The sequence below is a fragment of the Centrocercus urophasianus genome, unplaced genomic scaffold, assembly GCF_019232065.1.
Source record: "Centrocercus urophasianus isolate 14NV4802_14NV808 unplaced genomic scaffold, USGS_Curo_1.0 seq_18, whole genome shotgun sequence".
In the NCBI taxonomy this organism is placed as follows: Eukaryota; Metazoa; Chordata; class Aves; order Galliformes; family Phasianidae; genus Centrocercus; species Centrocercus urophasianus.
The window spans coordinates 3,327,542-3,340,841 of NW_024884733.1; the positions used below are offsets into that span (position 1 = coordinate 3,327,542).

Genomic DNA, 13,300 nt, shown 5'->3' on the forward strand with positions numbered 1-13,300 from the left:
TTCCTCGGGTTGTAGGGCGCTGTCAATCAAGCTGCTCGTCGTCATGGCAACGCCGCGGTTTGGCCCTCCCCTTCCGTTGAGAGAGCGGAAGTGGGGAAGGGGGCAGCGTGCGCCCCGGGGAGGAGGAGACGTACGTCACTTCCGCTGCGCGGGGGCGGGGTGGGAGGTCGGAAGGTTCCAGAGGGGCCGTGGAGTTGGCGGCTTTGCTGTGGAGGTGCGGCTCGGCGTTGTGCCACACACGACATGGCTGCTGCTCGCGAGGAGGTGAGCGGCTTCCCTTTCTTCCCCCTGCTCTTGACTGGGAGCTGGCGGGAAGGACGCTGCTCACGCAGGGGGTCTTTTGGCCTCTGAACGCGGAGCAGCTGTTTCGGTTGTAAAGCATTTACGGCATTCCGCTGTGTCCCGGTTGATGGGAGCTTAAACGTTGATGTACGTGTGGTAGGGGAGGGAAGGTGTTCGTAGCCTCGTGCTTAGCAGCATGCCGAGTGACATTGATTGCGTGAATCTGAGGTATCTGGTGAGCGGGGGAGAGCTCGGCAGTGAACCTTGAGCAGGTTCGTCTGATCGGCGTGTGCGATCTTCTGTTGTTAAACAGCTGCAGAAGGATTTGGAGGAGGTTAAAGAGCTGCTTGTGAAGGCCACGAGGAAGCGGCTGCGTGATGTCCTGATGATGGAAAAGCACAAGCTAGAGCTAGAAATCAAGAGTCAGCCTCTGCCAAAGCCAAAAGATGTGATAGAGGAAGAAAAGTCATCACTGGGAGGGTACACAGTGAAAATCAACAATTACGGTAGGTTTGCTTCTCAAAAAGCCTTTACAGCTCAGGCTTCTGCCTGAAGAGAAGCCTGAGTGGTGTCAGTGACTTACAGTCTTCACATAGTGCTGTAAGAAGCCGTCTTAAATGTTTGTTTTGTACTGGAGACCCCACTTGTAAAGGTTCTGTGTGCTTACTGTGTGGCCCTGAGCACAGTATGTGTTAGTTCTGTTGGTGTGAGTGCTGTCCCATACTGGTAGAAAGTATTAACAGTCCCTGCTGTACCAGCGAGTGTTTTTTCCATTGTGTAACACTCAGCAAGACTGAAAGAGTGAGCTTTGGCTTCTCTGCTTGTCACATAGGTAAAAGGAGAAGGAGTTGCTCAAGATGCTTGTCTGGCGTGTTGGGAGAAAGTGGGCAAGGAAACTGCAGCAAAAACAGACATCTCCAATTCCTGCACAGAGTTCTGTCATTTTAACTGAGCTGATGCATGGCTTTTCTCCAAATTTAGAGGAGTTCAGGAATGTGTGAGGACCTTCTTTTACTCTCGGATTTCCCTTATCCCTCTGAAGGTTATTTCAGTAAGGCACAGGTTGTGATCATTACCATGGACTTCGTGAGAATATTGGAATCATGCAATCATAGAACAGAATGCATTAAGTGTATGGAGGAAAGCTAGATCTTAATTTCTTATTCTCTTGCAGGTTGGGATCAGTCAGACAAGTTTATTAAGATTTATGTCTCTTTAAATGGAGTCCAGAAGCTTCCAGCTGAGAACGTGCAGGTGAATTTCACAGAGAGGTGAGTTCATCTTGTTGCACTATTCCACAAGGGAGAAGCATGGATGAGGAACTGTTGAAATATTGTTTGAAAAGCAGGGCTGTGTAGTGTTGAGTACTGTTCTAGGTCAACTAGGCCTTTTCCTGCCCCCCTGCTTCAATTTATTTAGTACATACCCTTAAGCATAGCTCTCTTCAGAGGGCATTTAAAAAAAAATTTTACAAATGCTCGTTACACCTCATATCGCTTGACAGGGTATGTGGCACCAGCCCTGTTTTTAATGGTGATGTAACTGAAATGTTGATTAAATAAAATTGCCTTAGTTGCAGGAGGTCAGTGAGAAAGAACCCTGTGAAGATCTTGATTTGATGTGTAATCTATGTGTATATATATATATTTATGTGGCAGTATTAAATCCAACTGAAAGGGTAGGAGGAAAGTTGGACCAGTTGACATGCTCTCCCAAGTAATGCACCTGCTAAAGGGATCTAGGACAGTTTGCAGTGGCAGTGTGGAACACTCTTGTACAGACTGGAGTATGTATTTATGTTTGCCTTCTCCCCAACTTCTGGCTTCAGGTCATTTGATCTGCTGGTGAAGAATCTGAATGGAAAGAACTACACCATGACGTTCAACAATCTTTTGAAGCCCATCTCTGTGGAAGGCAGCTCCAGAAAGGTCAGTGCAAACCCTGTGTGTTACAGGTAATACCATGGTCGTTGCCTGAATGTCATTCTTAAGAATCTCTAGTTGTTGTAATTGTGGAATCATTGTCTAGAGCCCATAGGCTTTTTTTGAAAAGATCATAGCTAGGTATCGTGTGCTTTTTCTAAACAGCCCTCCAATTGGGATTTCAGCAATAATTAAGCAAAAAATTCCACTAAACATTAGTTTGCATTCTTCTGCTCTGAAACACTTCTGAGAGCCTTTGCAGTTTTAAGGACTGGAGACTTGTCAGCAGACTGAAGCCTTGAGTAGCTTAATTAGGCATAATGCCCAAAACAATGTCAAAACTTGCTCTGGCTTTAGTAGGGATAGATTAAACAGGAGCAACTGAGCAACTTTTCACTGCTGATGACTGCAACTGAAATACTCTTCCTACTTTGCTGCTTGTAACACCATTGAACCAAATGATGGTTCAGTTTGAAACTGTCCTAAAACTAGAATAGTGTACCAAAAGAAAAAAAAAAAAAGAATGGAGCTCCAGTGATTTATTTATTTATTTTTTTTTTCTCCTTCTTTTAATACAGTGTGAAAAAGAACAGTGGTCATGCCACTGAGCTAAGCTGATGCTCAGGGAGAATTCTGTGTGCCATGGCACACAGCAGTTTTGAGGAATTGAGGTCAGGGTAGCAATTAAACAGGCTTTGCTTATAACTTGCAAACATACTGTGAAATGAAGCAATGCCCTTAAACCAGTTTCTTGTCCTAGGAGAAATGAGTTGGGAGAGCTTCTTCCAAAACTCGGTATCACCACTTACCAGGCAGTCCTGTGTGCTTTTAGTATCCTAAAATGACTGACTGGTGCTTCTACAGCACTGTATGTTCTGCTGTACCATAGAGTAGTTAGTACTGTAGTACTGTACTAGTACTCTGTATCAGTCATGCCGTTTAATCCACCACAGTGAGGTCAACACTTGGTGCTGTGAAGCTGAATACGTGCTAGAATTTCTGTATATTACCTAAAAATCAACAGCAAATAAATGTTTTGGGAATTGGTGGATATAGAAAGAGGTGAAAGTTCATTGTGGTTGTGTCTAGCATCCTTTATTAGTATTCTAAATTCCTATCTTGCTGTTCTCCATCCAGATAAAGACAGACACAGTCCTTGTGATGTGTAAGAAGAAGCGGGAAGAAAAATGGGAGTGTCTCACTCAAGTGGAAAAAGAAAGCAAAGAGAAAGAGTAAGTGTCTCCTTGCCCCTCCATCTTATCTTCTTTCTGAAACTGCTTTAGGACAGGCAAGAGAAGAGCTGTAACGCACTGACAGTCAGATTAAGAGAACTGCTGTTCTGGGGCACAAGCCCCCAAGGTATTTGTGAATCATTAGGCTGGGATTTTTGTGGTACCAGTAAGACTGACAGCGGAGGAGATGCTCTTTGAGAGCTGATTGCCACTCTTCTATTGGTTTATTGCTTATTATGAATGTCACATCATTGGAAATAAGACAGATGAGACCTTCAGTGAGAGTGCTAGAGGTAATTAACCAATTAATGAGTCAGTTTTATCTTGATGGCTGCGTTTCTAGCAAGAACTGCTCTGGTGAGGTTGACTTTGTTTTTAGGCTATATTCTGTAGATATACAGAAAAAATAATATTTTTTTTACATGCATTTGAAATGCCCACACAAAACACCCAGCATCCTTTTGGCAAAGGCTTTTTTTTTTTTTCTTTTTCTTTTTTTTTTTTTTTGCTTACCTGGTCATTGTACAAAATTTTCAGACAACTTTAAATCAGTTTGCTTCAAATTCTTGGGACCAGTACTACAGGCAGCTTGGGCACTGGATGTGAAAAAGTGGTAAGCTACAGCCAGAAACACCTGGGGACAAAATGCATTTCTGTGTGTGTAGTAGTAGTATATAGCTAGTATAAATTAGTATAATACTTTCATGCTGTTTTAAAATATACACATTCTCATCCAGAAGAGAATTTGCAGGCCCACTTTGAAGTGTGGAAGCATTCACTTTTGAGACACTTATGGCCTGACAACAACTATTCATTTTGCTTTGTTTTTTTTTTTTTTTTTAATCTTTGTAAAATGACTAGCTTGAACTGATCAGTCCTGGCTAACAGAGCAAAAACCGCCTTCCCCTCTCAAACAACAGCATTAAAGACTAGGAGAAGGTAACTTGACTACTGATCAGTTGCTGGAGGAATGTAGTCATCTCATTAAATCTGTTTCTTGTGCAGAGAAATACCATCTGCTGCCCAGCCTGACAGGGCTAGCATTGCTGCCTTGTTCAAAGGCTTGAGGATTTACACTAAGACAATTGAGTCACTCCAGAAATATTCCTCCTAGTTTACCAGTGTTCAGGTCTGGGATGCTGGTGCCTCGCCCCTCTGCTGATTTATTTTGATCTGCTTGTTTTGCAGGTAGCCTGCAGCTACCTGAAGAATACCTGTGGGATTTTAGAAAAATGGGATATAGAGGCAGTTTAGCCAGAGGTGGCATAATATGAAGTCTGGTAATGTGGGTCATGTCGTAGCAAGATGCTTCCCACATGGAGTATTATTCTTCTTCACTGTTGCTGGCTTTGTAGGGTGAGAAAATTGCTTAGAAATGCAAGGTGCTATGATGAGGCAGTTAACCTCTGAACACCATAACAGCTGGAAGCAGAAAATGCCTTTTGGGTCATGGATATGGCCACTTGAAAAGCTCAGTGTTGTCGTTCTTCTGTTGGTTTTTGTTTTTTTTCTTTTAATTCGCAGACAGATGTTGGCACTTTCTGGATCTGTTACGTTCAAGTCTTGCTTTTTAAAATTAATTTTGGTGGTGGGTCACGTTTACTGCAAATTGCTTCCTGTTATCCTTAACTGGACAGCTTTTAAGTGGAATTGCATTTAGTCTAAATGCACCTGAAGACACGGTGACAAAAATGTGATTAATGGTTTCCATGATGTAAAGACTTGGCCAAAACAAAATGCTCACTGATGATGTTTCTAACAAATTCTGGTGTTCAGATTTTTGCAGAGAATTGTTAGCTAGGGCTGATCTTCTCATATATATCTGTCTTGCAGGAAGGCTGCCTATGACACCTCAGATCCTAGTGAAGGGCTTATGAACCTTTTAAAAAAGATGTATGCAGAAGGAGATGATGAAATGAAGCGCACCATCAACAAGGCCTGGGTTGAAAGCAGAGAAAAGCAATCCAAAGGGGACATACCAATGGATATTTGAAAGTACTCTAAGGGCTGCCTTAATACAGATCTTCCATGTGAGAACTCGCTGTGCTGCAAAGATCATTGTTTACACAATCTTCTTCCAAGCAAAGACACTCATTTTCCATTTCAGGTTGGAGAAAATATTTAAATAAAATAGCTTATAAAGCATTTCCTTCAGTCAAGTGATTCACCATTTCCTGAGGAGTGGAGCGTAGGTAAATCCTTACCCTCCCTAGAAAAAGCACCTCAGATAAGTGGAGGCTTTTGTGAAACTGAGAAGGGAATGTAGAAGAAAAAAGGAATCCTAAATCGGGGTGGGTCAAGGTCTCTCTGTCCCATCTGGTTACTGGGACTAATGTCACTGTGGGGTACGCTTTTTTGACATGTGGGATAGTATGTTGTGACAAAAGGAAAAATGCTGAGGCAAGCAGAACCACTATCTCAAGACAGTGCACTTGCTAGCTGAGCAGAAGTGGTATGGTGTTTATACTGTGGTATTAAAAAATTTAAGTACTACCTGTTCAACTGCTCACGGCTTTTGAAAACTGCCCTTTAGCTGCTATGCTAAGTGTGACCTCCTTGGGGCGTCTCTAGGTGGCACCAGTCACAGAAGAGTAGTGAGCTGCTGATGCTAGCAAGTTGACCCTGGCTCTAGCAGTGTATGAGGAAAAGAGAGAAGCTCCATAACCTCCTATCAACTTTGAAAGGTTTTAATGTAACAGAGTAAGTAGTGTGTTAAGTTATACACCAAAGTTTCACAAAACTGGGGGTGATGGATTGCTGTTAACTTGCTGCCTGTGTGTCTTCCACCTGAGGATAGTACAACTTGGCCTATTTATTGCAGCCCCTGCCACATACAGCTAGGGAGGGCAGAGTGGCCATTTCCCCTTTATTGCCCTGCTTGAAGAAGAGTACATGGCAAACATGAACTTAGCAGCAGGCTTGCTGGGGCTACTGTTGTTTCTTTCATGCTTCCTCCTTGTGTTTCTCCCAGGGACAGGTTTACTCAACGTTACCTGCCAAATTAAGCAAGCCATTACTGCCCTGTTATGGTCTGGACTAGGACTTAATTGCTACTTTATTTTTAAAGCACTGGAACAAGTTCTGCACTATAGGTAGAAGAATATTAACATGTTGTTGTTTCCAGTAGGTTCTCTACCTGTTCTTCGTCGCTTGTTAATGTTTGTATTAAGTTTGCATAGCAAGATTATCTGAACTTGAGATTATGTTTTTAATTTCATGCTCATTCCTGTTTGTGGCAGAATACTACTTTGCCCTGTTGTGAAGTTTCATTTATGCTTTTACCTAAATTACCATGGTGAATTTAACCATATAGTGGCAAAAAAAAAAAAAAGCTTAAATGAGCCTTTGCTATATGTCTTTATTTTAAATGTTACCCATCACAGAGCTCAGCTCAGTTCTGCAACAATGCGATTGATTTTATTCCCCCCCCCAAAAAAAATAAAACTGCTTCTTACACAGACTGACTTAGTGTAGTTATGCTGCTGCTTGTCAGTGAGCTGATCCCAGCACAATCCAGTAAATGAGTCAGTGTGGCTTTTCTTCCATCCTGCATCAGTTTGAGGCTGGACTTACACATAGGAGTCTGTTTTAACTGAACTCGCAAACTGAGCCTGTCCTGTGTTTTCTGTGTGAACACATATCCATGCAGTGAACTACCACATGGCCCTCTGTATCCCAGACATCTGAGCATGGTCAGCAAAATGGCGGAAAACAATCCTGCTAAGCCTCCAACGCCGCTTCACCCCCCGAGGGCGGGACGTCAGGACGCACCTATTTCGGATCCTCACAGGGCAGCTGTCCCGGGGCAAGGCAGCAATCTCTTTATCAGCCACTTCCTAAAACAGAAGACCACAGCTTAGAGTTTAACCATGTTCCCTAGGATTTTGAGGGATCTTATTTCCAGACCTCCAAATCCCATTGTAGAACAGCTATCACTACAGGCTACTATTACATCATGAGTATGCTTGAATATTTAATGGTAAACTTCCTCCTGCCTTTCTTTTTAGACACCCTAACAGTGAATGTAAAGTGATCTACATCAAGGCTTACAATTTAACCTGATGCATCATACAACCTCAAGCCAGTAAATATGGAGTGGGTTAGTCCTTCAAGATGAGCTGTTTCTTATCTGCCTTCACAGGTTGCCGATAAAAATGGATATTACAGCTCATACTTCATAAGGAGCTACAGGCAGAAGAGAATGAGTGAAAATGTCTCTGCTCTAGCCAGAAGCTTCAAGTTCTGTCTGTGTACAAGAGAACAAAAAGTCAGCAGAAAGCATCAGGTAGCAGCAGTTGGTAAATAATAATAAAAACAACAAAAAAGCAAGGCTTAAAGGATCCTGTGATAGGAAGACATGGTTGGACGTAAAAGGAAGGTGATGCTGGACTACGAAAGTTCCCATTATATTGCAAGCGTTGAAAAGCATTAGTGTCAGGCTACCTTCTAAGGGGATCCATATCTTCAAAAGAAGTCAGGATTAAGGATGACACCAAGATGAGTTGTGCAGTTGATGCAACAGTACAGAGGGATGTCAACCAAAGTTTGGGACAGGCTTGAGAAGTGGGCCCATGCGAACCTAATGAGGATCAACGTGGTCATGTGCAAGGTGCACATGTGCAAGGTGACCAGTATTGCCCCACTGGTGCTGGGGCAATACCAGATACATGTACAGACTGGGAGAAGAAATCATAAAATCATAGGATGACTTGAGTTGAAAAGGACCACAATGATCATCTGGTTCCAACCCCCTGCTATGTGCAGGGTCACCAACCAGCAGACCAGGCTGCCCAGAGCCACATCCAGCCTGGCCTTGAATGCCTTCAGGGATGGGGCATCCACAGCCTCCTTGGGCAACCTGTTCCAGTGCCTCATCACCCTCTGTGTGAAAATCCTTAAAAGAAGCCCTGCACAGAAGGGCCTAAGGCTCCTGGTGGACAAAAAGGTGGATGTGAAACAGCTGTGTGCTCTTGCAGCCCAGATGGCCAGTCCTGGGCAGCATCAACAGAGGGGTGGCAGTGGGCAGGGAAGGGACTGTCCCCTTCTGCTCTGCCCTTGCAACGGCCCCCACCTGCAGTACTACATCCCAGTCTGGCCCCAGCACAGGAGGGATGTGGAGCAGTTGGAGTGGGTCCTGAGGAAGGCTACAAAGATCATTAGAGGGCTGGAGCACCTCTCCTATGGAGAAATGTTGAGGAAGTTGGACTTGTCTAGCTTGGAGAAGGTCCAGGGGAGACCTCAATGTGGCCTTCCAGGATTTGGGGGGTATAAGCAGGAGGGGGACCAAATTTGTACACAGCCTGATTGTGACAGGATAATATGGCTTTAGTGTAAGAGAGGAGAAAATAAGGTTAGACATAAGCTGTTCTAGGTTTCCATGTTAAAATTAACAATTCCTAGTTAAACTAGTGGCTTTGGCAGGATTGGGCTTCCAAGCTCCTAAACAAAACTGTAAAAACCTTTATTCAGGCAGCTATACAAGTAACCAGACAGCACGCAATAAAGGAAAACAGCTTTCCCAAGCTATGCAACTGACAATTCAGAAGAGAAAGGAGACTTAAGCCAGTCAGGCTGCGCTGCGCGCCCTGCCCGTACCTGCAGCTCCTTGGGCAGGATGGTGTTCTTCCGGATGGCGTTGATCCGCAGCCGCTCGTCCGCGTACTCGTAGGCCAGCCTCCTCCTCTTGACATCGCGCAGCATTCTCCAGTCCACGTAGTAGCCCCGCGTTTGGCTTGGGAGAACCTAGTTTAAAACAGCAACAGAAAATAGGCTGCTGCAGCTCCGGGCCGTCTCTCTGCAGGGAAAGAGAAGGGCAGGAGAGAGGCTGACCTGCCGAGCGGCCCTCAGCGCCCAGCACAGCGCGGATGCCGCCATATTGTCGGGGCACGGGGCCGAACCGCGCCTGCGCAGCAGCTGTCTGCGGGGCGGGGCTCGGTGGTGCGCCTCGCCCTGCCTGGGAATCCGCATTTACCTGGGCTGTCAGAGCGGTTTTCTGCGTGCTGCTTTCAGGCGGAGCGTGTTACGTTTTAAACGTTGCATTCATTATTTTGAGTATGTTTTCGGTTCATGCGAGCTCGCTAGATTCATCAAAAAGTCGTGTGAGGGTCTGGAGTCCTTCATAGGAGCCCAGGCGTTACGGAATCACAGAGTGGCCAGGGTTGGAAGGGACCTCGAGGATCACGAATCTCCAACTCCCCTCCACATGCAGGGCCACCAACCTCCACATTTCATACCAGCCCAGGCTGCGCAGGTCCCCATCCAACCTGTCCTTGAACACCTCTAGGGATGGACGGGGCATCCACAGCCTCTCTGGGCAGCTGTTCCAGCACTTCACCACTCATAGCAAAGAACTTCCCCCTGACATCCCACCTAAATCCTCCCTCCCTCAACTTCAAACCATTTCCCCTTATCCCGCTGTTACAAAGCCTGTGGGCTGCAAAGCTTCTGTGAGCATCTTCAAAGCTCAAGGTGTTGGCGACTGCTGCTCAGTGAAGTGCTCTGTGGATGCCTGACTGCCATGGAAGATTACTGTTGTTTCAGGGAGAAAAAAATCAAGATTAATTCCCAGATGATATTGTTCATAATTTCTTATTTCTGCATCTTTCCAGCTGATAAAATCAGTCAGTGGAAAATAGGCTTAGAAAATTAAGCAAGGAATCAGATGCACTTAATCAAAAGGCATTTGATGTAACCAAAGGGCATTTGTATGTTAGAACACACTGTCAGTTGTTCAGTATGTTTTTATGTTTCCCTTTGGTGTCTGTGTGCTTCTTAGGTGGTCCAGATGGATGAGGTGTGCGTGAAGGTGGGATGTTTTTGGTGGGATCCCTTGTTGAAATGGGTGTTGGTCACTGTATAGGGTTAGGGTCTGAGTTAAGGTTCAACTTAGGGTTGGGATTTGGAGAGAGAGAGAAACCACACATCCCCATGTGAGTGGTGCTGGGAAGGGTCTGCCAAAGACGTTTGATGTGTACCAGAAGTTTTGACTTGAGGTTCCCTCTGTAGGATCCCCAGCTAGAGTAGATGTTGGAGCTTTGAGTGGGTGGTTGTTTGAGTTGGTCTCTATCCAGGTTTACTGTTTGGATAAGTTTTAATGTTTGGATTCTGGCTAGAGTTTGAAAACCAAGTGCATTTCTCCCATACATTGGATCTGGTCACTGTCTGGGTACAGGGTTAGGGTTTCTAAAGAGAAAGTGCACATCTGTTGTGTGAGTGGGGCTGTCAAAGAAGGTTGAGCTGTACCAGCAGCTCAGATATGTGGGTCTTTTTTGGTGGGATTCCTACTTTGGGTGGATGTTGGAGCTAGCCAACTAGTTTTATGGCTCAGTTTAGATTTTGACTGGTGTGTGGGGACTGCTAGGTCAAGGCCTAAACCAGTGGCTGAGTAGCAAGTGAGAAGGTGTGGCTAACCCAGGGCACACAGGTGCAAGCAGTGCACCTGTATGACTGGAAGTGGGTAGACCCAAGGTCTGTCCTTCCTCACTCTCATTTGAGGGAGCAGGTTCTCTATTTGGTGGTTGCTCCTTCTGGAGACTTTACTGGGTCTTTGGAAAGGATAAGCCACTTAGGTCACTTCTTAGGTCATCTTCTGAACTATATCTTCACAAAAACCAAGTATGTTTCTGTTCTGATAGAAAGCAATATTGTTGCCTTCCCTTACTCTACAGTTTAGGAGAGAGAGAAAGCCCAGAGTGCCTTGTGTGTCAGTGAGGTTGGGAAGGATCTGCCAAAGAAAAACAGGGTGTACCAGATGCTACTTTGAATCGTGGTTTCCCTAGTTAGTAGTTTGCACCTCTGGGTGTTGGAGCTACTCACTACCTAGGGTTAACATTTGGGTTTGGGGAGAGGAGCAGAACAGAGCCCTTGTGTGAGTGGGATTGGGAAGAGCCTGTGAAGGAAACTGAATTGTGATCCATTTTCGGTGGGATTCCTAGTTAGGTTGTGTATCAGAGCTGGTTACTGTCCAGGGTGTGAATTAGGGTTTTGAGAGGGAGGGGTGGTGCAAATCTACCTTCAGAGTTTATAGTGTTTTGTTTTGTTTTGATGTGAGAAATAGAGTTTTAGTTCACATCCCCACCTAGCTATGGTAAAGTCTTCATATGCATAGATAGCCTTTGCCATCCTGAGGTTTTTGCAGACAGTTTCTCTTACAGGGAAGTAAAGCAACTGATTAGAACCTTTGCATATGTTTTATCTAAAAACTGGTATGTATAACATATGTGCCTGAGATAATCTTCTGGGTACTCAAGTAATGGTGTTGGCATTTCTTCTGCTTATTTGTAAGTCCTTCTGTGTTTGTTTTTTTTTTTTTTTAATTTCCCAGATAATTGTAGTTTTTATGTATTGCTCTCTTTTAAAGTATATTGTTTTTGCATTTGGTGCTGACTATGCAAAAATCTCACATCTTTTAGTTTTTCAGAAGTGCTTCTGAATATTGGGTCCCTACAGCCACGCCAAGATGTTTTCTGCCACATGTACAGGTCTGGAAAGGCTTTTTGGCTTTGCATTTGGGGTGGAGCATATAATGAACAGGACAGGCTCTTTTTCTGCTGGTAGGATAGACTGAGTGGGGGAAACACTCTGGGCAAACGCTCAGAGACCTTATTGGTTCCTTCCATTTGATGCGTGGGGACTTAAATTCACTACGGGGACTGGTAGAGTGGTCTGGGAAGAGAAGAGAGCTTTCATCTTGCTCAGATAGGCTCTGCAAGTGGCAGATATATCAGAAGGGCATCTGAAAGTACTTGAAGGGTAAGAGGAATCTTTTAGTTTTTTTGTTGTTGTATTTTTGGTTGTTTGTTTTTTTAAAAAAAATTTTTGCCTGAGATTCTTGTTTCTGAATGGAAAAACCCATCCATTCTTTCTTTGACATCTTGTAGTATATGCCTGCCATTTAAAGTTCTGAAAGCCTTTGCACAAACATCAGCAATCCTGTGTTAGGCAGATGTGTTACTGCTGCAAAATGTATAGTGTATGGAGTAGTAGTTAATATTGCTCCCAGACAAAGGGATTAAGGTTTCAAAGGTTGTTTCCTCCACAGTGGAACCACAGCTACTGAAATGAATGTGAGTTTTGCCATTGACTTTAACAGGGCAAAGATTTAACCTGCAAGTTAATTATTTTAGAGTGCTTGTTCCTGGCAATTTCCAATTTAGGCTCTTGTTTCTGTGTGATAGTGATTGCATACAATTACAACAAACACTATTAGTACTTTTTCATTATTTTCTCACAGAAAAGCTCTTTCTATGCTTTCTAGTGTACCTTTTCACAGACTCGCTGGTGGAAGCCAATACAGTACTATTTCCATAATAATACTACTTTATTATTCATGCCAGTTATAAAATGTGAAATTCTGTGGGTGAGTAAAATTGAGCAAATACAGATGTCTGAATGTTTTTGAACTATACATGCAGCAAAACAAAGATTTGCTTCAGGAGAGACCACTTGACTTATGCTGGAAACTAACGATTTAAGAAAAAGGAGGTAGGCAAATCATTATAAAACACATGCTGATCATAACTAACAAAAGTGAAATTACTGTTAAGCCTCTCTACGTTTTCTAATGAGTATATATCATGTCAGAAGCAGTCTGTCCTTCTTGTGGGAAGGGTTAATACATCTTGCTTATCAGACACTGCAAAAGAATTAGTGTAGCAGAATATCTATTATTCCTCCTGTGTTCCTTGAGGACCCTCCCGTGGCTTTAGGATGGTTAGATATGCCCACTTTTCTAACTCAGCAGTTAGGAAACTGCCAACTCCTCTGTGTCCGGTGCTGTGGTACAACTTGGCAGCGTTTGTTCTAGCTCAGGATTGCAAAAATAGCACGATGTACCAGCCCCTGGCACTTACCAAGCTCAGGTCT

The 13,300-nt window shown here is 44.0% G+C and overlaps 2 protein-coding genes across 2 annotated transcripts; one reads left to right on the top strand and one right to left on the bottom strand.

The window, feature by feature from the left end:
- The first annotated feature begins 140 nt into the window (after window positions 1-140).
- Window positions 141-6,894, top strand: LOC122160946 (calcyclin binding protein). Its single transcript, XM_042819972.1, has 6 exons — window positions 141-264; window positions 596-788; window positions 1,457-1,553; window positions 2,111-2,210; window positions 3,342-3,436; window positions 5,270-6,894. Exons 1-6 carry the CDS (start codon window positions 244-246, stop codon window positions 5,427-5,429), a joined length of 666 nt encoding a protein of 221 aa, XP_042675906.1. The 5' UTR covers window positions 141-243; the 3' UTR covers window positions 5,430-6,894.
- Window positions 6,775-9,334, bottom strand: MRPS14 (mitochondrial ribosomal protein S14). Its single transcript, XM_042819971.1, has 3 exons — window positions 9,266-9,334; window positions 9,032-9,178; window positions 6,775-7,272 (listed from the first exon to the last, which is right to left on the bottom strand). Exons 1-3 carry the CDS (start codon window positions 9,308-9,310, stop codon window positions 7,090-7,092), a joined length of 375 nt encoding a protein of 124 aa, XP_042675905.1. The 5' UTR covers window positions 9,311-9,334; the 3' UTR covers window positions 6,775-7,089.
- Between the last annotated feature and the right edge of the window lie 3,966 nt (window positions 9,335-13,300).

Excerpts from the sequence above, each read along its gene's own strand:
- LOC122160946 (XM_042819972.1), top strand. The coding sequence starts at position 244 with ATGGCTGCTGCTCGCGAGGAG. Across the intron at positions 265-595 it reads TGGCTGCTGCTCGCGAGGAG|CTGCAGAAGGATTTGGAGGA; the intron begins GTGAGCGGCTTC and ends GTTGTTAAACAG. Across the intron at positions 789-1,456 it reads AGTGAAAATCAACAATTACG|GTTGGGATCAGTCAGACAAG; the intron begins GTAGGTTTGCTT and ends ATTCTCTTGCAG.
- MRPS14 (XM_042819971.1), bottom strand. The coding sequence starts at position 9,310 with ATGGCGGCATCCGCGCTGTGCTGGGCGCTGAGGGCCGCTCGGCAG. Across the intron at positions 9,179-9,265 it reads CGCTGAGGGCCGCTCGGCAG|GTTCTCCCAAGCCAAACGCG; the intron begins GTCAGCCTCTCT and ends GTTTTAAACTAG. Across the intron at positions 7,273-9,031 it reads TCCTGCCCAAGGAGCTGCAG|GAAGTGGCTGATAAAGAGAT; the intron begins GTACGGGCAGGG and ends CTTCTGTTTTAG.